The sequence below is a fragment of the Lissotriton vulgaris genome, chromosome 5 (genome assembly GCF_964263255.1).
Source record: "Lissotriton vulgaris chromosome 5, aLisVul1.2, whole genome shotgun sequence".
In the NCBI taxonomy this organism is placed as follows: Eukaryota; Metazoa; Chordata; class Amphibia; order Caudata; family Salamandridae; genus Lissotriton; species Lissotriton vulgaris.
The window spans coordinates 112,015,571-112,042,348 of NC_141693.1; the positions used below are offsets into that span (position 1 = coordinate 112,015,571).

Here is a 26,778-nt window from a genome sequence, read left to right on the forward strand (position 1 = left end):
CAGGAACATACACTTGCCTTTGATGAACTGAAGAAAGCTCTATGTCAAGCACCAGTTTTAGCGACACCATGTTACAGCAAACCTTTTACACTTTTTGTCACTGAACGCGATGGCACAGCATTGTCTGTTCTCACACAAGATCAAGCAGGAAAACACAAGCCTTGTGCTTATTTTTCTAGTACATTGGATCCAGTAGCCCAGGCCCTGCCTGCGTGCCTAAAATCAGTTGCAGCAACAGCTCTAGCAATCAGACAAAGCGATTCCATAGTGTTAGGACACCCCCTGACAGTACAGGTTCCACACTCAGTGGAAGTTCTCTTGAACAGGACACACACACAACACTTGACCATAGCGAGATTGACCGGATATGAACTGACACTGTTCCAGCCACACATAGAAATCAGACGTTGCAATACTCTAAACCCTGCTACACTTTTACCCTCAATCACAGCAGACCCTACACCACATGACTGTGTGGAAGTCATTAACACAGTGACGAAGCCAAGACAAGACTTGACAGACATTGCATTGCCCGACCCAGACCTGACACTTTATGTAGATGGTTCATCTATGAGAGCAAGCGCAGGATAGTTAGTGGCCGCGTATGCAGTGACCACCGATACTGAAGTCATAGAAACACGACGAATTGACACCTTGTCTGCCCAAGCAGCAGAGCTCATTGCTCTGACCCAAGCCTGCATACGAGCCAAGAACCTGAAAGTAAACATATACACAGATTCACAGTACGCATTCGGAGTCGTTCACGACTTCGGTGTACTCTGGCAAGAGAGAGGTTTTCTGACCTCCCATGGAGCTAAAATACAGCATGGTCCCCTTATTCAAGCCCTGTTAGATGCAATACACTTGCGTACAGCAATAGCAATCATGAAGTGCAAAGCACATACGAAACTCACTGACACTATTTCCCAGGGTAACGACCTGGCAGATCGAACAGCCAAATTTACAGCACAGACTCAAACAGACATTCCAGCTGACACGACAAAGACTGAAGTACCATCACTGACGAAGTGTATGACAGTCAGGGATCCCTCACAAGATGTACTCGACATACAGACACATGCCACTCCAGACGAAATCAAGAAATGGACTGAACAAGGAGGGATCCAGACAGATCAGGGATGGATGACGAAAGGCAAAGCCACATGGTTTCTCCCTGACTCCATGGTTCAAGTTATCATAAATACAGCACATAGTCCAGCACACTTAGGAGAAAAAGCCATGTTAGACAGTATACAGAACATCTGGTTCAACAAGCATTTACGTGCAGCAGCGAAACAAAAAGTGCGTACCTGCATGATCTGTTGTCAGTTCAATCCAGGCAAAGGCATTCCCGTGGAACAAGGTGGATTTCATCCTCCTGACCACCCTTTTGAAGTCCTCCAAATGGATTATATTCAGATGGACAGATGTCGAGGATTCAAGTATGTCCTCGTAGTTGTATGTGCCTTATCTAGATGGACAGAAGCGTACCCAGTCCCAGATTACACTGCTGTGAACACTGCCAAGCAGTTGGTCCGTGAATTCTTCCCGCGATACGGCTTGCCCCGTGTCGTGTACTCAGATAATGGACATCCATTCTCTTCTGAATTGATGAAACAAGTATCTCTCCTGTTAGGGTACCAGTGGAAAGTCCATTGTGTACGACACCCAGAGGCAGAAGGCCTCGTAGAAAGACACAATCAGACTCTAAAAACACGACTACCGAAGGTCTGTGCAGAAAAAGGCGTGGATTGGATGGTAGCCTTGCCGGTTGCCCTCTTTTACATGCGTATGGTAGCTCATTCCAGAACCGGACTATCCCCGTACGAGGTGGTTTTTGGTAGACCGCCGAATATGTGGGGTACGCCTATGCCACGCAGAATCACCGATGTTGACAGTAATATGCTGACAGATTACCTGGCTTCCTTGATGTCTGCACTACTTTCTTGTCGTTCACAGGTTGCAGCTGCCTTCCCGGACAACACCCAGGTGAAAAGCCACGAAATCGTTCCAGGAGACCTGGTTTGCGTCCGCAACTTTGACCGCTCAAGCCCTCTGGAGCCCCGTTGGCATGAGCCGAAGTTAGTGTTATTAACCACGAGGACCGCCGTCAAGGTCGAGGGCCGCAAGGGCTGGCTCCACGCCCATCACGTCAAGCGATTCCATGGACTTGGCCCGGTAAAGGATTCTAAGGACTGTTTCGCGAAGGTTTCTGAGAACTGTTCCGATATTGACACTAAAGTCCCTTTGCTAGAAAAGACTCCGCAACAGGAATATAGGCAGAAGTTACGGTCTAGTAAGTCAGACAGCGTTTAATTGTTTAAGTCCCCCTCGGGTGAAGCGGTTAGACAGGTTCCTGACATGTATAAGATCGTAGACCCAAATAGTGAGAGAGATAGACAGAAAGAAATGAAAGAAAAATACTGCAAAAATCTACGCAGCAGATGCATAGTAACTCTGATTGTTATGTTTTTTCTGAGTATCTTGATTATATGTATAAGCTTGGCGCTACATGTTTTCTTTCCTCCTCTTGGTACATTCTTCTTTCAATGACACTATGGAGCACACATTCAGTGACCTGCCACCTCACGAACTATCCTATCGACTAGCACTGCGCAACAACACTTTCATCCGTATGTTACACCATTCTCACCAGACCAGCAATGTAACGAATTGCTGGGTATGTGGCCGACTCCCACCTTACCAGAAAATGAAGGGAGCTCTGCCCCTGTTTCCTTATCCGTTTTCGCACAATGGTTCGTGTAGAGCATGGTTTGCTTTAATGTCATCACTAGACAGTAAGTCCACAGTTTCCCAGGGCGATTGGATATGGGGAGACCTGAATACGATTATGAATAAAGCATGTTTCCTAGACGAAGACGGTCTTCCCCAAAGGAAAGGGACCGATCTAGAAAATGAAGTGTACGAATTAGGAAATTTTTCCCTTAACCTCATGATTCTGAACGTCCAGTCTGAGACCAATACAGATTTACCGTTTATAACAGTCTTACCAGTAAAAGGTGAATTATGCGTTAGGAAAAATGGCTCAGTGCACTTAGGGCACAGTGATTGTAATACTGTGGTCGAATTCAGTGATAAAGGAAAGTCTACTTTCAAAGCTTCCCGCCATTCCTATTTTATTTGTGGTCAGACAGCTTATGTACGTCTGCCCTTAGATTGGGGTGGAACGTGTTATATTGCGTTCCTACTGCCACCTGTTTTTCTAGCCCCATCCGATTATCATCGAGATTCCCGACTCATACATGTCAGACACAAGAGGGAGATCGAGTCCCCAATTGTCGATCAGACTGAGACAACGTTGGAGCAATATACAGATTTCAATAAAGGATTCTTTTTCTTCATAGGTCCCGTCCAAAATAGTAAATTAATACGCAGGTTAACAAGAACTCTTGAAGCAGTAGTGAACGAGACTACTTTTGCCTTAGGTAACTTAACCGAAGAGCAGTCTGCTATGAGACTTGTTGTTCTTCAGAACCGCCTTGTTCTTGACGTCATCCTGGCCGATAGGGGCGGAGCTTGTAGAGTGATCGGCTCCAGTTGTTGTGTTTTCATACCTAATAACGCGCCTTCAGTGTATGCAGCAATAACAAGGCTCCATAAGATAGCTCACCAGATACACCAGAATCCTGGCACCTGGACCTGGTCCGGTTGGCTCTGGAGTGTGATATCAGCCTGGGGTTGGAAAGTGTTGTCATTCCTAGGAATGATACTGCTCATACTATTCAGTTGCTGTCTCTGTCTGCAATGTGGCCCAGCGATTTGCGGCTTGTGTGCCACTGCTTGCATTCCCCGTCCACGTTCACGTTCCCGTGCTCGAATGAAAAAAGACGAGCAAATGATGCTATATGAACAAATAGATGGTCTCATGAAAATAGATATATCTTAAAGGGCGCAGTAGGGGACAAGGAGGGAATGAGGAAACAGAAATTTTATGTGGTCAGTCTGTCCCCCCACTCGCACCCTATCCACGAGCCTATGCCCCATGTATGTCCTTTAGCATGTAACTCCCTTTCCGTGCCTGTCATAACAATGCCCCTGCATTTCCGTCTAATGTTAGCATGTCAGTTATTAGGCCTTCCATGAATGTAATGTTAACTCTGCACTGAGGCCTACGTTGCCAATGCATTTACACGGTACACGTTTAAATATCGCGAAGCACACTTTTTTGTGGCCCAGCCGAGCCAGGCCCTGAATTTAGGCTCCGAGCCTCTTCTGTCTTTGAAAGCTGCGGTTTAGGTATGCATCCCTGACCTCTACCTTACTCCCTGCCCAGCCGAGAGGTGCCCGGTCTAGCCTGCCTGCCAAGACGGTATTTTGCCTACAGTTATCTGCTCAGCCTCCGCAAAAACACATTCCAGTCTAGTGAAATAGGTAAACATATTTCCGCCTGCAGAGCATAGGGCCTAGCCTTCCTGTCTCCATGCAAGTGATTTACTGAACCCGTTGCCATAGTAGGCCCATGGCCCCACGCAATGCACGAGGAGATATATGCACACACTGGCATTTAGTGATGAGCGGCCTCTGCTCGAGAGACCTTTACTTCAGACAATACATCCTCCAAACACAAGATATCAGATATGCCAAAGGTGCAGGTCGTTCTGACATCCCAGACTCCAGACTCCTCTACTAGTGCTAAAGTCAACCCCCCAGCTCTCCCCAGTTACACGTCAATTTCACGTCATGATCAGTTACGCGCACATGCAGGGTAAAGGTTTCTGTTGACCCTGCAGACCTCCTCTATGCATCCACCTACTTATGACACTCCTATGACTCATCAAGTGAACACCCACGTGTACGCCTCCTTACACGCCTTCTTTTACGCCCATATTTTCTTATCTCTCTCTTTTCACTTGCTCCGCCTGGAGTGTTCCGCCTACTGTATTCATTGCAATTATGTGGTTTTACTATATATAATGTGTGATGTTAATAAAACGTTAGATATCCCTTCCTGAACCTTAGTGGTGATGGAACCCGATTCTCAATGACTCGAGTCATTCTAATTAAAGCCCTTTTGACTCAGATACCACGGACTCTGCCACTCATTTTATGAGCTATCCTTATTGCTATTAATGTATTGAAAAATGTCCGGGTAATTTTATTTACCACAGTTGTAAAAGTATGCGTTGTAACGACATACATCCTCATTAGCATGTTTCATTCGATAGGAGTATAAAATATTATACATTCAGACATAAGTACCAGGCTTTTTTTCTCCTGGAAGCCCAGAGCAGTCGTATGTTTTCTGGAATCTTTTGTGAATTTCAAATTCCAACCAAGTAAATGCAATTGCACATAAGTGATTGTCCGTAGTATACAATTGTGCATGTAGAATGTTTTGCTGTTTTGCACGAGCATAATTCTTGTGTTCTCCACAACCAAAGTATATTTTCCCATGGAGAAACCCTTTCCACTATTCCTACACACTTTTTGGGATGTTCTTACCCATTCCACTTTGGAAATAGAGATACTCCTCCTCTGGAAGGCAGTAAATCGTTTCTGCAAATCTTAAATGAATTTGTGGGCGCACAGAATCTTTTCAGGGCACCACCTACCTGGAACGCTCAGTTCCCTCCCACGGGAGAGGCTTTCCTGATGCGTAGCGTTACACCCCGCTGGGGTAGTAGAATGCATGAAAAATCAGTTTGCAAGAGCAAATTCACCTTTTGTGAATTGTTAAAGTGACTTTCCATTCGTAAATCATGCCATGTGCAAAGCCTTGTGAATGGTCCAGTGTTTAATTAAACCGGGGGTGAGCGTGAAAATCTGATGCCACTGCACCTACTGCACTATTGATAGATAATTCTCTGATTTAAGTCATGCATACACCACTGAAAATGTCCTAGGAGGAAGTGATAACCCACCAACAACATAAGACAAACTCCAAAAGGTAAACAGTGCCACCCGCAGGACAAGTAGTGAACTGTTAACTTCAGCAGACAACGGGGCTTTAATTACCACGAATAACAACTAACAGCCTCAGCGAAGAGTCGAGCGCTTGATGGAAATTAAACTTCATACATATATGAATTTCTCCAAGTTAATGCATGAGGATAAGTCAGAAACGGAGAGGGACAATCTCCACTCACTGTTTGGGACTTTTGCTGTCTGCAATTAATTCATGAAATCAGAGGAATTCAGAGTTTCAGACACCTCAGACACATCGCAAACAGCACGAACGCAAAATTTCCCAACAGCAGTGTTTGAAACTATCGGGTGCCTTGTCTCTGTTTGCACCACTGGGCAGTGCGCATCTTTTACTAGATGTGCTCAAAATACCCCCTGGGCCTCATTTATGAAAAGTGACGCATCGCTGCGTGAAAACAGCGATGCGTCACTTTTCACTGCGCACTCCTTGCGACACCAATGATGCGTCATACTTAATGTATGACGCATCATGTCGCAAGGACTTACAGATACGTCAGTATTTCTGACGCATCTGTAAGAGCAAAAGTGACGCATTGCTGGAGTGTGTCACAAAAGTGACGCAACTCCAGCAATGCGTCCTTTCACATGGGAAAAGCCCCATGTGAAAGGGTCTGCATCAGTCTTACCCCTGCTGTGAGGCAGGCGCAAGATTTTGACGCAACAGCATCCTAAAAGTGACGCAGTGAAATCTCATAGATTTCACTGCGTCACTATTACGAGGCTTTTTGCGGGGGAACGCCCCCTCTGCATACATTATACCTGACGCAGGTATAATGTGGCGCAGGGGTTTAAAAAGTGACGCATCTACCTAGATGCGTCACTTTTTAAATATGGCGCAACAAGGCGCATTTTGTACGCCGCTGGTGCGTCACAAAAAGTGACGCACCGGCGGCTCAAAACTGACGCAAGGCCTCATAAATAAGGGCCCCTGTCTCATCAGCGAGGGGGGAGGGGGGCAGGAGAGTACTGCGATAGTCTGCACCTGCGCAGAGGCAAACAGTAGATTAGGGAAAGCCAGGGCCACTGTTCGAAACTGCAGCTCTGCCTTTCACCTGAGGCGGACCGGCCTGTATGAAGAAATCAAAGACAACCCTCTGCAGGTGGCTGCATGTGTTACTGAATCCATCTGCAAACGGATGCCTGGGAAGGGGGCCCCAACACCCACAACCCGCTTTCCTAGGAGAGCTGTAGGGGGTCGCATGACTGTGTGTTCCACCTGGACGTGGCTCACAGTGTGTCTCTTAACAGCCTCTTGGCCTCAGTCTTTCAAATGGCAGCAGCATGGACCCCCTCGTTTGCCCTGGAATACAATATTATGCAAACGAGGGGACGCCCATTGTCATTGCAGCAGCATATAGTTTGCACTGGTGCGGTCGGTGTTACTGTTATAGAAGGAGACGCGAAAGCCTCTGTGGCCATTTTTATAATGTCAAAGTGCCCAGTGGTGCAAACAGGGGATACAAATGCCCGTTGCACCCTCTGGGTTCTTTCTGTTATGTGGCCTCTAGTTTCTTTCACAAAGAGACTTCACCTGCTAAAAGTAGAGAAATAGTGTGGTGGGGGGGGGGGGGGTGGGAGGGGAGGGTTTGGAATAGCAGAAAAGATTCTAGATTCTACTGATAATTGGTCATTTACAATGGGACTTTAAGGGTCCCATATGAGGCCTATAGGATTCCTATGGTGCCAAGAGTATGGTATGGGATATGTACATATGTATACAAAATCACTGCACTGTGAAAAAACATGTTTTGAACATCATTCCCACAGAACGCTTACAGGGGACCAGGGGTCACTCGAGAGGGGCAGAGAAATATATTCAACGCCTTGAAGCTGCGCCTGGGCAGCACCGCTTGCACAATATAAATCAATAAACCACAATAAAAAAATGAACTCTGAGGCTGAGCCAGGAATTGTGATTGGAGGTGGTGTAGTCACGAGCTGAAATACAAATAGTTTGCCAGTCTGTTACACCACCGGTGACTACATGCTCCAACGGGTCATATATTAGGCTTTCTAATTTAGGAACTGCAAAAATAATATAAAAAATAAAGTGATGGCCCACAGAAGAGTGGACTGGGTAGGGTACGGCCAAAGGCGATGAGGCTACTACAGGGAGAGGACCTAGGCTAAGGTTGAGTGGGAGAATACAGGATGTAGCCGAAGCCATACTTGTTCCAGATGTGCTGACCATGGCAGCAGGGAATGCTCAGCACGCCCTTCTTTACTGGTGCCAGACAAAGCTTTGGGCTGGGGTAGTGGACAATGTGTGTGGCCAAAGGCTACACCTTCTGTCCAGAGTCCATTTTGCCAGCCATGCCAAGGAGCAGAAGTAAATGGGTGGAGCTGTGTCCAAAACCACGCCCTGAGTCTGCAAGGAACAGCAGAAGGCTCTGACCAGGGGCCACTACCAGAAGGGATACTGGACATGGCCACATGTCATTCCCAGTAGATACTGGAGAAGGGTGGCTCACTGGTTAGAAGCGGCAGACCCTGAAGCAGAGGTCGGCCCGGGACCAGGGTTCAATTCCCGATGCGGCAGGGTCTTGGGTCAATGTCCGCGGACTCGATAATTCTCGCCTAGGTGCCTACTCTAACCATGGGTCCCACTCTGCAACTCTGGGCAATAGCTTGCTTAATCTCCACAACGGCCCAATCAGCGCCGGGGATGCCTGATTTCACCTTGGGGGTGCCCAGGAGGGACCATCACACAGGGGAAGCCAGGACGGGTTCCCCAGCGGTATACAGCGCCAGGACGCCCCGAGATGGGGTAACAGTGCGCTTTACAAGTATACATACATACATAAATACATACTGGGTGCCTGGTATGACTGAAGAGCCCAGCCAGACCCCACTGGGAATGGTAACAGACACTAATGCCAAGCTCTGAACTCATTTGGCGATTTCCAGTGGGTACTGAGGGCGGAGAACCAAGTACATCATTGCAAACCTCAAGACTCACCGAAGAAATGTTAAAGGGATGTTATAAAGTCTACTAAGATCATAAGCTAACCAATGCTACCCATAAATATAACAAAAACCTTAAAAACATCAATTAAGGGAGCATTATATGTATCTTCTAAAATGTTCATACCACAAAATGAAAGAGTTGTGGTTACCTAGGTAACCATAGGTGTCCTGCTAAAGTATTCCTTTTGGTATGCCTTTTGCCATGCTCCGTCAGTCTTTGAACGTTGGGCGTGACCTACGGTCATGCCCTACGGTGAACCGCCAAATCGAAGCGGTATAGAGATGGCAGGGCCCATTCCCACTGCTCCTACAGGCAGGTGGGCGTGGCCTTTACATTTGCCCTGAAGGATCTGAACAAAGGGTGTGGTCTATGGGATTTAATTGCGAACACTCCATCTGCCTCCAGCACATGCTGGGCATGGAGTTTAACTGTGTCCAATTGGCTCTCAGCATGGTGCTGGCATACGGCCATGCCCTGTGCAAGCTCCAAATGCCAACAGTGCCCAGGGGCAATGACCTCTGACAAGTTGGTTGTTCCCTGACCACCTAGGGAGGCCCCCAACTATGCCCTGTACCTAGCACTACTGCTTAAGCACCTAGTAAGCGTGAATTGTTACAATGCATGGCCCATTATACATGACATAGTGATGTTATGTTATGTTATGTTATGTTATGTTATGTTATGTTGTGTTATGTTAAAAAAAACTTATACCGCGCACGTACACCGAAACGGTTTCTTGGCGCTCATAACAGACATAGCGGACCAGGGCAGGTGGTTTACTCAAAGGCAGCTTTGAAGAGATAAGTTTTTAACGTCTGTCGAAAAAGCTCATAAGAGGGGCAGTGACGAAAGGAGGAAGGGAGAGAGTAGTGATGTAGTAGTGCACAGGAAGGACCTTCAGTTGCTCCTGTGCGCAGCACCCTGCATTGGAGCCCCCCTAAAACCTTTTCTAGAGATGCCACTACTGGAATATTCAGAGAGGGTTCTAGCGGGGCAGAATAGTAATATTTGGCCTATGTGGCAATAGCTGGCAAGTGCTCAACACCCCAACAATTGCTGCAAAAAACCACATTGAGTGCAGGAGTTTACCTTCCACAGGAGGGGCTGCCGCGTGAAGAGACTCCGGGGGGGCCCTGGCTCCAGTCTTTCTCCAAGGAAGGTTCCTGGACAGTGATCTTCAAGTCTTTAAAAAGCAGAAAAGGAGAACTAATGTGCAAGCTAAAAGATGTCAGAATGTAGACATAAATACATGAACACCTTTAGGTTTGATGTCATATTATATAATTCTTTATTTCGGTCACGAATATTGTCATAAAAGTACAGTAGCTAAGAGGCAGTATATGTCATGTTAAAATACATCTCATATTAAGTGACATTTTATCTTAAAGAAAAAAACGAGCAGTGACCAACCAAACAGGCCCTCTGGCTTGTTCTCCTAATAAAAACTACTATAAAATCGAAACACGTAAATAAACAGCACCTTAGTGTTGCAGTTGATGCCTGAAAAACAGCTAAAACAACATTGCCTTCCTCTTTGATGGCACATTTAAAGGGAGAAGAAAATATTGACACAGTTGAAGGGAACTCCATTGTTTGCAAGTACTCCAGGGCAGCCAGAGAGGTCCGATGCCAGGGTTTTATGTCACTTAGACAAGTTACATTCGTTGTGTTTAGACGATGGATAAAATAAATAAGTTGCCAAGTGAAATGCAGTTTGCAGATCCGTAAAAACGAACTTTAGAACGATCATATTTCATTTGAGAGAATGTAAATGTAAATGTGCTTCGATTTATATAGCGCGCTTTAACCCAGGGGTCTCAAGGCGCTTGCTTAGGGAACCTGTCCTGGTATTCCCCTGTGAGATACCCCGGCCGGGTATCCACAAGGTGAAAGCCAGGCATCCCGCCGCGAGGGGCCGTAGTGGAGATTAAGCAAGCTATTGCCCAGAGTCGCAGAGTGTGACCCCGTGAGTCGAGTAGGCACCGGAGCGAGAATTGTCGACTCCGTGGAATTTTGAGCCCGAGACCCGCCGAGGCGGGGAATCGAACCCTGGTCCACGGCCGATCTCAGCTTCCGGGTCTGCCGCCTCTAACCACTGAGCCACGCTTCTCCACATAAGAAGTACTTCCTAGATTGGTCGCATGAGTAGTGTCATAGTTTTGTTCAGAAGTAAAGAGAAATAATCTTTCCTAGTTAAATACATATTCTGCCTAAAACGAATGCCACCGAGCTGGTGCTTGATCAGTGGCGGCTGGCATGTGAGAAGGGTAGTAGGGCAGGAGGCAAAAAAAAAAAAGTTATAAATACATTAAAAAAAAGTACTCTTACCTTCAATCCTGGCGCAACGTCCTCCTCACTAGCCAAGAAGTGTCAGTGTCCAGGCCAGAGGAGGCACCGCCAGGAGTGGAAGATAGAAGGTGGGAGACAGGAAGGGCAGAAGACAAGAATGTCAGCGTGGAAGGAGAAATATGTTTTAGGGGGGAGAACTGGATAGAGAAAGCAGTGGCAAATATGGTCAAGGGCTAGAAGGTGTATATTAACATATAGTTTTGGATAAATCAGAAAAAAGAAGGGAGGGATGAAATTAGGCATATACCTACAAACAAAAGAAAATGGAAACAAGGAGACACGAATGGCCTTCTAGCCTTTCTTCGCCGCCCTTCAGTAAAATGACTGAGGTCTTCACTGATGTCAAATGTGAGACCATCATGATTATAAAGTGTTGCGTAAAGGTTGTGCAACCTGTCTACTTTATTTTCCTGGCATGTGACATTTTTATTTGAATATAGTGAATACTGTGCAGTGCCTGCCATGTGTGGGCTCGAAAGGCACATACAATTATTAACACATCTGCATGGCATTTCACAACTGCTTCCAAACTCCATTGCCTTATATGTGCAGTTTTAGGACTATGCAATCGGATGTATGATAGGAAGAGTGTGTTAATCTCAAACCAACCCTCTAGACTATGTAGCCCGGTTACCTTAAGAATTTGGTGGCTCAAAAGAACTTAGATTGGTGCATGTTTAGAGAAAAAACTGTATATATTGCACAGGGGTGTCCAAAGAAGTGGTCTTCAATCTGGGGTAAATGAAATGCATATAGGGGGGATATTTGTGTGGCTCCGTTGATACCGACGGAAGATGAGACACTATCCCCTTGAGCCTGAACCATAGACCTGTCTTGTTCATATAGGTCCAAATTCAGTATTTGTATTTATCATGTGATAGAACTCTGTAATTCTCTATTGCAATGCCAATGACTTGTTATTTTTTCAATAAAAAGATATTTAAAAAAGAAAGAATTTGGTGGCTCATTTCTGCAATGAATAAAAGTATGCAATAAGACATTTGGCTGATGGGCAATCCATTCATTCTGTATTGCATGTTGAAACTATGAGATAACAGAGTGGCCAACCATATACCATGGTGGTAAAGGCAGTCAACTCTGCCTTAACTGCTTTTATGTTGTGTGTGCAACAGAAATGATATGATGCACTGTTCAAATACATGGGAACAGGTGAATTATTTAAACATGACTAAGAGGATGTGTACAACACTGGGTGATTGTGTCGTCAACTATGACAAACCCCAGTAATCAGGGGTTATCCCTGAAGCAAGATTCCCAGCTGTGATCACCTCATGCATCAGGCACGGTTGCTAGCGGTTATATAAAAAATGATTTCCCAATGTGGAATGCCTCTAAGTGGGTAATACATAACAGCAATAGCTACCATGCCCCTGGCAACAAGTTAATAATAAGTGTACTATATCTCCCCAACTCTGCATGGATTGTAACTCAAATATCAGCTGTAAATATATTTTGAAATGTAACATTTTTTTTCCAACCATCAGCTTATGAGTTGTGAATAGACACACATTTTCATCTCTGATACCCACTTTTCAATGTGTTATGCATACATTAATTCAACCAAGCTAAAGCCTCATAATTTAGTAGGCCTGGCTGCGCACAGGACAGCTACGTATAGGTAGCAGGAAAGATATCAGGAGCTCACAAGCGACTCGTTGGAGAAGCCAGGTGTGGACTCTAAGTTATGACTGCAAAGTTGTATTAAGTCCCATGACTGTGGTACAGTCCGGCTCCCAGTCTATCCCCCCCATCTGTGCTTTTATGGCTTTGGTGGTTGGGATGGCAGGTACTAGAAAAGGCAAGAGCTTTCCTCAGATCCCTGATCCCTAGATCCATTCTCTCACAGATTTGAGCCATTTACATAAAGTTCCTTCTGAAGCTGAGTACCTAAGATAAGGTTACTTAGCTAATTGAGCTTACCCCTTGAAATCAAGTCAGGTCCTCAATAAGCAAAACTTTATCACCTCCCATACTAGGATGCTAAATGCACCTGACCAACAATTCAGCCAAGAAAACTGCACACAACTGAAACCACAAACAAACATGCTGAAAATGCACTGAATACATTCTTTGGGTAAGAGACACAATCTACAGATCAGTCATTTTAGGTCCTTTAGCCATGATGTCAAAATGCCCTACCTTTTAATTTATCCTGTAGGATATCCTGTGCTTCTCGTGTAGCCCTTCCTTTTTCCAGCTGCTCAGGAACATGATTCCAGGACAGTTGCTGGTCGTCAGCGTTAGAACTGGGCAACAGTGGAAAGGACCTTGTCTGTTGCACGTCTGCACCATCTTTCCCAATGTTACGGTGGGCACTTTTACATGAAGGGCTAAAGCCTGAACTGCCAATTTTCTCTTGAACGTGGTTTGAAGATGCTGTCAAGCATTCTACACCAGGAAAGAGCAAAGGTGAATTTTGGCTCAACATTCTGCTTAATTCATTTTGGAATTTGTCTGGCTTTTGGAAGGAATTATGAAGAGTGCCTAGTTCATTGGCCATCGTTAACTTGTCATTTGGGTTTTGATGCCCACCCGCCAGCCTCAGTCGAATCGCTTCGACCTGAATTCTGTCCTGCAGTTCTTTGGCCACGGCGTGGATGGCTAGAATGCGGTCTTCTTTGCTTCTATACAAGGGATTCTGTGAACTTCCTTCTAGGGATATGGCTTTAGTGTCAGTCTTCTTTAGGAAGGTGAGGTCTTTGGGTGGGGAGAATTTATGAAGATCCAGGTCATTAAGTTTCAGAGGACTGGAGTTAAGGGGTAACATGGAAGGAAAACAAATCTCAATCTTTCTGTCTTTGGCCAATACTTTTTGACTCTTCTTCGCATTGAGGTCACTGGAAAACAAATAACAAAAAAATAGTTATGAAAGATAAACTTGAAAATTATCTAGAGTGATAAAATACACACAGCTATACATAAATTGAGACACTAAAAGCAACAAAGCATATACATGTCCAATAGATACCATACAAATGAAAGAAAATATGAAATGGAAAAATAAGTAATTACTATGGACAAAGTTAAAAGGCGCTGCCATTTTATTTGCAAATGAGTTTAAAAACCTCAATAACAAACCATCCATGATAATAGGAAAATTAAGGTGAGAAATTTGCAAAAGTGGGTTTTGGCAACTACGTAAAGCATTTTTATAGACTTTGCCATTTTTACAAAGCTTGCAAAATAAAAGTAAAGAGCTGGTGCAAAGTGTGTCAAAAAGTAGGCTTAGTGGGAAGAAAGACTATACAAAACAGTCACTGAAGATTAAAAAATCTCAATCAACTTTTGTTTGCTAGAAATTTCGTTCAAATGCAAGGTTCTGCAGAGGATACAACTTTTGAAGTGTCAATGTTGTCGGGTTCAAAAACTTTTGCCAGTCTGGTTAAAATCTCACATACAGCTCTAACGATAGTCTTCGGAGAATAATGGAACATATTATCAGGAAAGGGCGATACATTATCGCCGCTTTTATCGGCGGAAATTGCCGCTAAAGCGGTTTTAATGGGCTTGATAATATGCCGTTGTGAATTCCCATAGAAGCCCAGGTTCTGGTGTTAACCTGGGCTTCTTTGGGAATTCACGAGGTCATATTATCAAGGCCATTATCGCCGCTTTAGCGGCAGTTTCCTGATGATAAAAGTGGCGATAATGTATCGCCCTTTCTTGATAATATGGCCCAATGTCTGTTGTACTCAAAAAAAAAAGAAGAAAAAAATTCGGAAACATACTAGAAAAGTGGCAACATTAAAATTGCACCGGAATAGTAAAATGGCCTCATCTGTGTAAGAATGAAAAGCATCCGTAATTGTAAATGCTATTCCTTTCAAAACACAGAAGTTGTATGAGACATAAAATGCAGGAAGGTGTCGGCAACTATGGAAATGATAATGAACGCTGAAGAGTTGTGGGACACAGGGACATTGCGTAGAAATGTTATTACAGCCATTTTTTTTGTTGTGAATTTGGACAGAAATGGCAGTGCCAACAAGTGAGTTAGAAGACTGAAACTGCAGCATGTTGATTTTAACCTTTGCACACGTGTTCTGGTCATGTATCTTCTATGGCCTCACCAATGACATTTTACAGACTCTTTGGTTTGGGGCATGCCATTCCACATACCAGTTGTAATATTTTCCCATATAGTCTATAACACAACGAGTGACAAGAAACAAAACAATAAAATTAAACATTTGTAATAAAAATCTGAAACAGGACAACATTACAGGGCCAAAGCTAATGATGCACAGCGCAGCCCGCACAATGAACTGGGGCTATTACTGTCAGGTGCAGGAAGAAAGACAACATTGAAGGCTGTGGTCTTTTCCTGTGTTGGGCTGCACTGGAACAAGGGAGAAGGGTACAAAGATCCTCAGTGCATTAAAAATCTTGTTCAGAATTCCTCTCCTCCCACTATTCAACTGACAGGTCAACCTGCCGGAAGTGACTATAACTAGGTCTCTGACCAAGAATTATTAAAGCACCAAGGAACTATGTACCCATCTTCCTTTTGACAGCCTATGGCATGTACACTGGACCTTACCAAAAGCCCATTGTCCCCTCTCTTTGGAATAAAACACCTCGCATTCGAGATAATGGAGGGATGTGCTCCCTCACTGCTATCATCACAGACACAGGGATATTCCTACGCACAAACACCATAAAAATATTGCTTCAATACCCTAGAGTTGTAACTCAAGAGGCGTGAACTTTCTTGCTATGCTTAGCCGTACTGCACTGTGTGACAACACTCTTATGACAGCACCAAAGCGGGTATAAAGTAAAACAGGAAGGTTAGGGGTAAAAAGAGGCAGGTTAGAGGGAAAATTATATAGTGGGAATTAGGGGTCTCCTTTGTTGATCCACTAAGGGGAGATGCAATGCCAGATTTTAATGTTGTTGTTGTTGATGGGATACATTTACATGGTGTTTGGACAAAATATCATAAAAAAAATATCAGGAAACATAAATATCGGAAATTAAATATTATGACACACAAATATCATTGACACAGAATATAGGTTTTTGAGGTAATTAATACCCTTGTAAATATTATGAATGCTTTTATTATTGTATATTCCAATTTAGTTGTTACAAATATTGTAATTTAATTTTTGTGTGTGTTTTAGCTGCTATAGTAATTTTACGCTAGTATTGTTCATATGAATGTTATTGTTTTTAAAATATAGCTTGTAATTTTAAGTTAATTAGAACTTTTTTATTTTTTTAATAGTAATTTATAGTGTCATGGTGGGTTATTGGGTTTGTAGGGAGTTAAGGTGGAAGTTAATTAGGTAATATATAATTAAGAGTTGTTTAAAACATTTTATTTAATTATATGATTAATATTTATTATGTAACCTTTAATACTGATTTATTTTCATTGTATGATATTTACAGGCTGTTAAGTTTGTTGGGGTATAGGATGTGAAGCTAATTAAGTATTAATTAATTATCAATTAATTATTGTTAATTAATAATTACTTTTTTTAAGTTAGGTAGTTTATTTAATTGATTGTATTTTACTTATATTTTAGTTGCAGGCTTCTAGGTTTTATTCAGAATGTTTTCATTAGGAGTTTAATATTTTTTCGTTATTCATGGTACCATGTTTTGAACTTTTCTTAGCAGTCTTAGCATGTTGGAGTGGGTCCCTAATTCGGTTTTTGAAGGTCTTGGTCTGTCCGAGGTAAAGGTGACCCTTTCCGTTACTCATGGTGCTGCAGACAATGAAATGCCTGAGCAGACTGTGCCTTTCAGAAGGAGTCCCAAGAGGAAAAACCTTGTAGGGAAAAATCTCTGATGAGGGAGGAGACTGCAGGAATGGAAAGGAAGGAAAGTACCCACAAACGAGTGCAAACACCAGTAAGGAATGAAAAATTGTAGACAAGAATCCCAAACAGGACTAGAAGGCTTCAAGGAACAGGGAGCGCCAACAGAAAAAAAGAGTGCCAACAGGAAGCAAGAGTACACCAAGCAAGAGCAAAAGACACCAACAGGAGAGAGGACACACCAGCAGGAGCAAGAAGTGTTCACAAAGTCACTGCATTAGAAATGTCAATCATAGTTCCAGGAAGGCCAGCTCACGCCAGAGTTTCAGGTTATACACCCAAGATAAATGTACTCATAACTAACCAAACATACATATGTAGTGCCTCTTTATGAGTTTTTCCGTAGGGCCGCGCCGCAGGCCTTCCCGCAGCACTTCCCTATGGCACAAGAAAGGGCAGGACACACCTTATCTATCAGATATGTCACATACCTGTCCCTTTCCCAGGGCCAGCGCACAATGGGCTGCCGTGCGCCAACGAAGGCACCTTTGCACCATGGTGGAAGGGTGCCTGTTTGCGGGGTAGATTATTTTTGTGCAGGAAGGGAAACCTTCCTGCACAGAAACAATCACAGTACACATAGAATAAGGAAAAACAAGGAGAAATAAAGATCTTTCTCCTCGTTGTGCCTCCCTTACGCCTCCCCTGGCGAGGTGCATGTTTTTGGTGCTGCCTCAGAGTTACAATTTCTCGTAAATCTAGGGCAGTGTCAAAAAGCCATGGATGTTACTGGGAATGCCCCAGCAACAGCCGTTGCACGCCCCTTTAATGCAGAAACTGCGTTATAGGGAACAATATTTACAAGGCATCATTGATCCAAAAAAAGTGGCTTAGTGCTGCCTGGGAAAGATGAAGCAGGCTCATCCGCCACCAGAGCGTCACAAAAAGTGGCGCACGTGCGGCACAAGAGGCTTATAAATAAACCCCATAATTTGGCTCTGTCCCTCAAGGACTATCATTGGACACCTCTGCAGTACAGCCATTAACAAGGTTTTCTGCAGTCCAGCTACTGTATTGTACAATCGCCTCTGAGCTTTCACATGACTTCTTAGGTTTAGCATCTTCTCATTACCCATTTAGGAGCAATCTGTGAAGGGTTTGTGATGTAAAGTATAGGTGTGAATGGGTACGAGAAGGGCTCTATGAGTTTTTAGAACCTCCTAATCTTGGATCTGGCAGAAACATTTTTGCTAAATCAAAAATAACAGGTATTTTACACGGAATCCTACATATAAATGCATACATCACATATCCAAATTGTATAGTGTGCTGCTTATTGCGCTCCAAATGATTGGCACCATCTACTCTTCTCCTCACATCTTGGTTTCTGTAAACTGGTCTCAATCCATACACGCTGTGCTGTAGCATAACTAAGGTACTCCTGCCACAGCACAAGTGTTCACTGTATTGTTATATCAAAAATCGAATGTATGTATATGCATATGTATCCATGTGAAAATTTATAAAACACAAACCTCGCCAGGGGCAACAAAGTGCTATCGAAGATCAGTGGCCAAGAGTACAATCCAAGGTGGTTTAGAGAGTTCGGTGAGCTTTACAGTAAACGATAATGACTATCTTGGGAGCTAAAATGTAAAATTATTTGAAGAACTGCATCTTCAGGTCTTTTCTGGATTTGAGGAGGGTAGTTAGACAGTTACAGTTTTTTGTTTTCTAGTCTGTTGGTGTCCTGGCTGTGGGCATATCCCAATTCCATATGCCTAGAGGTGTTTTGGGTGAATTTCTTCACACCTCTCATGGTGAAGGGGGCAGTGTGTAGAATGCCTTTCATATCAACAGTGTGGGTCTGGGAGTCTGTTGAGCACTGCCTCCATCAATTTGAGAGAAAACAAGGAGTTGGATAAAAGTTCTGAAGTCATCTTCAGGGAGGAATGGTTTATTGTGTAATAGGGAGAGTCGGTATTAATTTTTTGTTGTCTTCTTGGTGGTGTGTTGCTTGAAGAAGCAGTCAGTGTACAGAAAAAAAATTGATTCCAAGAGATCTGGCATTGAAGCTCTACGGGGTTCTTGTGGTGAACAAGGTTTTGGGTTAGTTTTTGTTGTTGCTGAAGAGGAGGAATTTAGGGCCTCATTATGATGGTGGACATGACTTCAGTGGTGGTCTACGGCAGACAGCCCTTTGGTCCGACAACCACATTACAGTGCTGGCGGTCGGAACCTATTCTGTCGGTGGACAGACCAGCCCTTCAACAGGATCTCAGATCCTGACGTGGCGGCAGTCGGAATTGTAGTCATGAATGGAGGTGGTGCCAAGCCAAGCCAAGCCGTCGGGACTTTGATATCCCATATACAGGCTGTCGGAAACAGACTTTGGGGCCCCCAAACATGGCTTCCATCCTTTGGGGACTGCAGTGCCCCCACTCACATCCATGCAACGTGTGCAATACACCACATTGTGCAGGGTGCACAGCCTGTGGACGTGCCGAAAGTGCTCCTGTTGACCGTGGCTTGTGCTCCAGCTCTTTTCCTGAGCCTTAGTCTCAGCCGCCGTGAAAATGAGCACTTTGCGACTGCCAGCCTGTCGTTTGAATCATAATTGGGGGGTGAGACCGCTACCTTGATGGGCGGTCTCCTGACCGCTGTGGTAGCAGGTGGCAGTCCGACTGCCTGCTGTTATAAGGTCCTTAGTCTTCGTGGGGTTGAGTTTCAGGTAGATATTGGCCATCCAGGTCTGAATTAGTTGGAGGCAATGTCTAAGTTGCTACATGTTGAAAACTGAAGAGATTTTCATGTAGAATTCAGGGCCATTGGTGTGTAGATGTATTTTCATGTTGCTGTCAGTGAATAGGGATTCAAGGGCCTGAACATAAAGATTAAAAATCCCAGGGGACAGGGTAGAGCCCTGGGTTGTGATGAGGAGAACCAGTGTAGTACAGTGCCTACAAATTCCCTTCTGGAGGTCAGACTGTGGTTGAGGGTTGGATGGTTGGCGGTTTCAAAGGCAGAGGAGAGTTCAAGACATTTCAGGAGGAGGGGAAGGCATTATTCTAGTCTGTAATGGGATGGCATCATTTAATATTTGCATGGTGGCTGTATCCATGCTGTATTGTGTCCTGAAGCCGGGTTCCTTGCCGTGAGGTAGATCATTGGCATAATGTGGTTTTGGAGCTGAATGTAGAGTGTTTTTAGATTATATTGCTAATAAATGGTAGATGTGTGACAGGACTCTAGTTGGACAGGTTAAAGATAGGTTTCTTTAGGATGAGAGCATGTGGCTAGTCTTGAGGGCTTCCTGGAGGATACTTGATGTCAAGTAGGGGTGAGATAGCTTCTCCGGAGATGGTTTTGATGATGGGTAAGGGTAGCACATGCTCTTCATAGGATGCGGTTTTGAGTGAGTTGAGGATAGTGCTGAGGTATATGAGTGAGGCAGTTGAAGGATAGCCGCAGAGGAATGTTGCTCATGGAATAGGAGGTGGAGTGGAATCTAGACTTGGTGCTATTGATGTGTTATTGGATTTTCTGACTTCACCCTGCTACATTTAGATTATTGTTTTGCATCTATACAGTGTCGTCCTGAGACACAAAAACATATTGGTTATTTTTTCAACTTTTTTTTCGCATCAGTAAAAATCATCTACCTCTGGAAATGCTAGACTTAACACATCGAAACTGAGTCGCCAACAGTCATAGTGAGAACATTCAATGTAATAATAATACCAATAACTGCAAAATAATAATAATATTAATAATAATATTGATGATGATAGTAATAATAACAGCAAAACTACATTATTATTGATGTTAATATTGATGTAATAGTGATGATAACAATAATGATAGTAATAATATACTGGTATTATCATTAGTAATAAAATTAATAATAATAGTAGTAGTAATATTAATAATAAGAACATAGACAATACTATTACAAATACTTTATTGTAAAGATCTGTAGACAACAAAAGCTATAGTTGTTTATTATTATTATTATACGTGCTTTCCTTTAAAGATCTGGAGCAACTAATAATTATTAGCAATATTTCTAATAGTTATTTAGATTGTTGACTATTTTCTTCCTTCTCATATATTATTATTATTCATATTATTATTATCAATAATCATTATTAGCTGTTAATCATTTTAATAAACATAAGAATAAAAGAACAAAACAACACTATTATAGTTCATACTTTTCTGTAAAGATCTGATGACAACAAAACCTATATAAATTCGGTTTGAATTATTGTTATTATTATTTTCATTATTATTATTAGTAGTAGTTGAGGTAATCGTAGTAGCAGTATCATTAATAGTAGTAGCAGTAGTAGTAATGGTAGTTATAGTAGTAGTAGTTGTAGTGGTGGTGGTAAAAGTAGTAGTTGCAGTAGCAGTAGTAGCAGTGATAGTAGTAGTAGTAGCAGTAATAGTAGTAGCAGTAGTAGTGATAGTAGTAGTAGTGGCAGTAATAGTAGTAGCAGTAGTAGTAGTAGCAGTAGTAGTATTAGTTGTAGAATGAAGATGAAGAATGCCCTGGCAGGTGACAAAAGCTGAATGTACTAGGAGGCCTTCCTCCTTGCATCCACCGAGTCCAGGATTTGTACCCGCATACCTGCTTTCACTGCCTTCGCTTTTCAGCAGTGCTTGTGACGTCAACTCTACCCATTCGGAAATGTTATTCTGCATACTTCTGGTACAGTTGTTAACCTGAATTAAACATAAAGCACAACCATAATGCATTGCTAAGTAGAACATATTTTTCTACATCATTAAAATAGAATCTCTATAACATTTCATTCTATATTTGATTTTTGGTTACACAAACCATAATTTCAAAATCACATAAATAACAAACATTATAATAAAATCTTCATTTTGAAATGAAACACATTACCAGTGTCTCATAGACAAAAGCCAAAAAGTGTAACTCACAACCCAAACCACAATCATCATTTTTAAACGTTACCATAAAATGGCAAATTCTTCCCAAAGACTGGAAAACTGAGCCGCAGCAGGTTTATCATTTACTTAGAAAGTGTTAGTCGCTGCATATAGTCAGCCGTGGTCGGTGGTAGGAGTGCTGGCAGGGCGGTGACGTGGGGAGGGGGAGGGTTAGGGTGGGGGTTAGTAAACTATGGATTACGGAGGTTTACAGGTAAGTAAACATATAAATAAATAAAACAAAGTTCTTTGCGTGCACTGCATCCCCAAATGAGATGCAGTGCACGCAACGAAATTCATATTATTTATTTATATGTTTACTTACATGTAATCCTCCGTAATCCATAGTTTACTACCCCCCACCCTGCCCCTCCCCCTCCCCACGTCACCGCCCGGCAGCACTCCTACCACTGACCGCGGCTGCGTGTAGTATTGGTAACTGTCCCATCTTTATTAAAGGTTGTGTGTATAGAGCGGAGTTAGTCACACGGTCATTTAAATCAGGAAATTACAATGAAACATTCTGAGTGAACACAGTCAACATTGGGTGGGAGTAAAAGTTAGGGTGGCGTAATTTAATGTTTGGCAGTCGGTTCACCACGCTACCAGGCCAGCGAAGGCCTTGGCCTCCACTCCTCCGTGATGGACCACCATTGATATTCCAGATTCAGGCCTACCTAGCAAAGGTCATTGGGCCTGCAGGGTATCTGTCGGTGCTGCATATGAACCGAAGGCACAGATGACTGTCGAGACAGAGCCATGCTTGTTTGACCCTCTCTCCATTCTTTTTTCTTTTTTTTTTTAAACAGACTCCCAAAGAGGGTGCTTGTGCCTGGTTGTCTGCTGCCTAGACACAATGGCCATTATTTATCTTCCTGCTGGCATGCCACACGTAGGCAAAGAAAATCATTGATGTGCCCCCCTCCCTTGCAACCCCCTGTCTTCGCTGTGACCTGGCATCCCTGTAGAAGTTAGGTCAAGGGTTTGGAATAGTGATGCCAGCTCAGGTTCTGTCCTCAAAACAGCCATACTGAGGTTGGGGAGCCAGGAGTTTGGTGGGGCAGGAACAACCCCAAGTTGTGGCAGAGCTCTTGATCCACAAAAATCTAAATGAGATCCTGAATAGATGGTTTTTAAAAATATGTGCGCTCTCATAGACACTAACAAACCACCTACTGTATCCTTATCTATCAGCAACGATCCAAATTCCGGACTTGAACTAATTCCCATTCCTCTAAGTAAAGTGCATGTTTGACAAAGTGCAGTACAAAATATGTAGGTCGGTTTCTAAATCAACAGAGAGACAATCTATAGTTAAAGATTTTCTTTTTTACACAACTCTAATACTTTTCCCTGTTCCTTTCACCCCTACACAGCTACAGCAACAAAGGATGGATGGAATGCTGAGTAAATCAAACATTCACCCCCAGTCAACAGATCTGGTTTAATCCATCGTTCTTTTGCTCACTACGCTACCTCAATAACAGGATCTCCTTCCACGTACCCAAGAGAAACCTCCGATCTGCCGACCTCGCCCTCGCCGAAACCCAGCGCATCCACAAAGCCAGGACAGGTGGAAGGGTTTTCTCCTACATCGCGGCCAAGACCTGGAACAATCTCCCGGTCGACATAAGACGCTCCCCCTCCCTGAACATCTTCAGGAAGACACTCAAGACCTGGCTCTTCATCTGAATGGAGCTGCTACTCCCCCACTCTCCCCCAGCGCCCCTCATGGGTGAGTAGCACGCTTACATTTCCCCTGATTGATTGATTGATTGATACACCACCCCAGATTGCACCCAGCCGTATGCACATCAGTCTTGACCCTGCTCCTCATTGGAAATGTCCAGTCCAAACAGCCAAGCCAGGGCCTCGCTGGACCTGAAACAAGCATCATGGGACGATTTTGGGATTTCACCCCTCATCAGCAAGGCTAGCTTGAATCCAGTGGCACAGCGAGCAAGGTACCCAAGTCTGGTCCACATCGGCGGGCCAGCGGTCGGACAGCTGATGTCATAATAAGGCCCTTAGTATTTGGCCAGACGTTTTGGCAGAACCAACCATGTGCTTCTGAGCAAAATTTTGGGCACAGGCACTGCTTCTTCTAAAAATTAAGCACTAGTTATGTTCCTACTGACTGTTTCAGTGCCTTAGTTCCCGTACCTTAAGAGATGAGGAATGCCTAAAAACCGCCCAACAACTGGTTTTATCCAGTGTATGAAGCTGAACATTGAAATTATCAAACAAGAATCAAATAAAGAACATAAGAAACCTACAATAACAAAGCAAGGAAAAACCAAGAAAGTGAACACTAGCTACATTTTACAAATAATATCAATTGGAAGAGTGAGCAAAGAGGAAAAAATAATCTGATGGAAATGGAAATTGCCCACATGGATTCTAAAGTAAAATAATTTGGATCAGCTTATCAACAATAGTAATCGGTTTTGATTCATTAGTAGTGCAATATTACTGACACAGTAAAGCAGCAAATACTCTTAATTACAATTTTTCATAACTACTTTTATAGCTAAAAGGTATGTAGTGACAAAAGGCAACAACAAGTTAGAGAACATTTAAATGAATTATGTTACACTACCTACATTTAATTGGTCTTTCTTAGATCCCAATAAATCCTTTTCAGTTATGGCAGCTCGTTTGATCGGCACATGTTCTCTTACACTCTGTCTCACAGGTGCAGCATCCTTCTGTTTCTTAAACAATTCCTCCATCCTTTTACTTTTCAAGTCAATTGCCCTTTTCCTATTTCTTCTAGCCTCAATTTCTTTCCTCTGTCTTTCAGCTGCCTTTCTGTTCATATACTCACGGACTTCTTCGACGCTGTAGCTTCGAACTTTAGAAGGGTTTCTCTTAATCTCTGTAGATTGAAGATTTTCCTTGTCCACTTCTTTTCCTGCTGGGCTAGATGATGGTGACTGGTGTCCTTTAGGGGGTGCACTTATCGCTCTTCTGTCTCTGTTTTTTCTTGGACTCTGTTTGACTCCCAGCTTTGGGCCTTCACTTCTTTCCAAGCTTTTTAGGTCCTCTTCAGCTCTCCTAGAGGTATTTGCAAGAGGTTCTGGGGCTCTACTTGTGCCATGCATGTTGTGTTGATTTTCAGAAGGGAGCGCTTTAAGCACTTGTCTTGGGTCCTTACTCTGTTTACTCTCTGTAGGCAGAATTGTCTTGTCTTGTAGTGCTTGATAGACCTTGGGATCAGCCACTGGTTTGAGGTTCAGTGTATTTAAAATGTTTTGATCTTTCTGTACTGTGAGTGGATCATCCATAACACGTGCTGTAAAGTAATGGAACATAAAGCAGTATTTATTGGCATGTCTGATCATCCTGTCATGTTCTTTTCTCATGACATTTGTCTTTAACACCTTGGCTGCTAGGGGGTTTTCCCCTCCTGTGCTGAAGTCTGATAGATCCCATTGTTCATGACAAGGTCAACTCGTCAAAGCACAGCGCAGGTAACGCCCATGACGAGCTGACCTTGTCATGAGCATGGAAGGGGTTAAAGATGCACCTAAAACTCTAGATGAAGCAATTTTATGGTTGCTGTTCAAATTTTTTAAAAAATACAGAAATTCCTCCCTGCACTCTTCATAACTTCATGTATGATATCTCTGATGGCATTATAAATTACACCATTGATGGCATCATTGTCAACATCACATATCACACCACGCTTGACATCATCATTTGCATCACTCTTTAAACGTAGCTGTAAAGATGGAGTACTACTTGTAAGAACTAAGGGCCATATGTACAAAAATCTAGAATTGTGATTTTCAAGTTGTGATTCTTACCAAATTGCAATTTGGAAATCACAATTCTTAATGTAAGAAGAATTACATATTTTAAATAGCAATTCCTAGGTGGTCGCAAATCAACCTATCTCATGAATATTAATGAAGTAGGTCACACTTTGCGAACCATTAGAGATGATAGCTATCACAAGGATGGTGGCCTGTTGGGGTCAGCAGACCCCATGTCTGTGAGTACTTTTCATTAGAGTAACCTTTTTTTCTAAAATGCATTCCCTTAGCGTTAAAGGAAAACAGGATGGATTTCAAAAAATTGTAAATTTAAGTTTTATGTTTAGTTTTTTAAGAGTAGACAGTGGCCCATAGGAACACGTCTGCTATTAAAAAATATTTGTGTTTACATTCTCAAAGGAGAAAGGGGCCCTTGCCGACCCCTTCCCATTTGACCGTGGTTATCACTACCTTTTAGTAGTCGGTAATAGTCAGTAAAAAATGATTGTTTTTGGGGCTGTAATTCAGTCACAAAACATTCATACATACCACTGAGTTTCGGTAGTTCGGAGGGAAGCCCTAAGTACGTCCCTTCCAAATACCAAATCGGTGTGTTCAAAATTACAAATTACAAATTCAGAAATGGGTTACCGAATCGCAATTTGGGATTCACATAAACCAATATGCTTTTTTGCGTTCGCAAATGGGCCGATTCTGCAAATTGGTCCGTTTGCGACAGGAAAATTTATGCCTAAAAAAACTTCAGCTAAAGCGATTTTATGGTTATAATTCAATACCTAAATCCAAATAAATTCACACGTTATATCCATCTATGCAATCACAACTCACCTCACTACATTACTCATTACTTCAGCCATGATGTCTCTGATTACATCATCAATGACAGCATCACTGCTGACATCACATATCAGCACGCACTTGACAAAATCAATAACACTCCTACTTTACATGTAGTTTGGTTAGGTAAATTTATGGTTTTATT

At 43.1% G+C, this 26,778-nt stretch overlaps 1 protein-coding gene across 1 annotated transcript in view; it reads right to left on the bottom strand.

Annotated features, from left to right (window-relative positions):
• The window catches only part of CCDC187 (coiled-coil domain containing 187), a 296,756-nt gene that overhangs the window by 184,622 nt on the left and 85,356 nt on the right, over positions 1 to 26,778 (bottom strand). Inside the window, exons 9-12 of the mRNA XM_086919347.1 lie at positions 24,618 to 25,309; positions 21,686 to 21,780; positions 13,424 to 14,121; positions 10,004 to 10,097 (exon numbers count right to left, since the gene is read on the bottom strand). Coding sequence (XP_086775473.1) covers positions 10,004 to 10,097; positions 13,424 to 14,121; positions 21,686 to 21,780; positions 24,618 to 25,309 — 1,579 coding nt within the window. The remainder of the gene's footprint in view (positions 1 to 10,003; positions 10,098 to 13,423; positions 14,122 to 21,685; positions 21,781 to 24,617; positions 25,310 to 26,778) is intronic.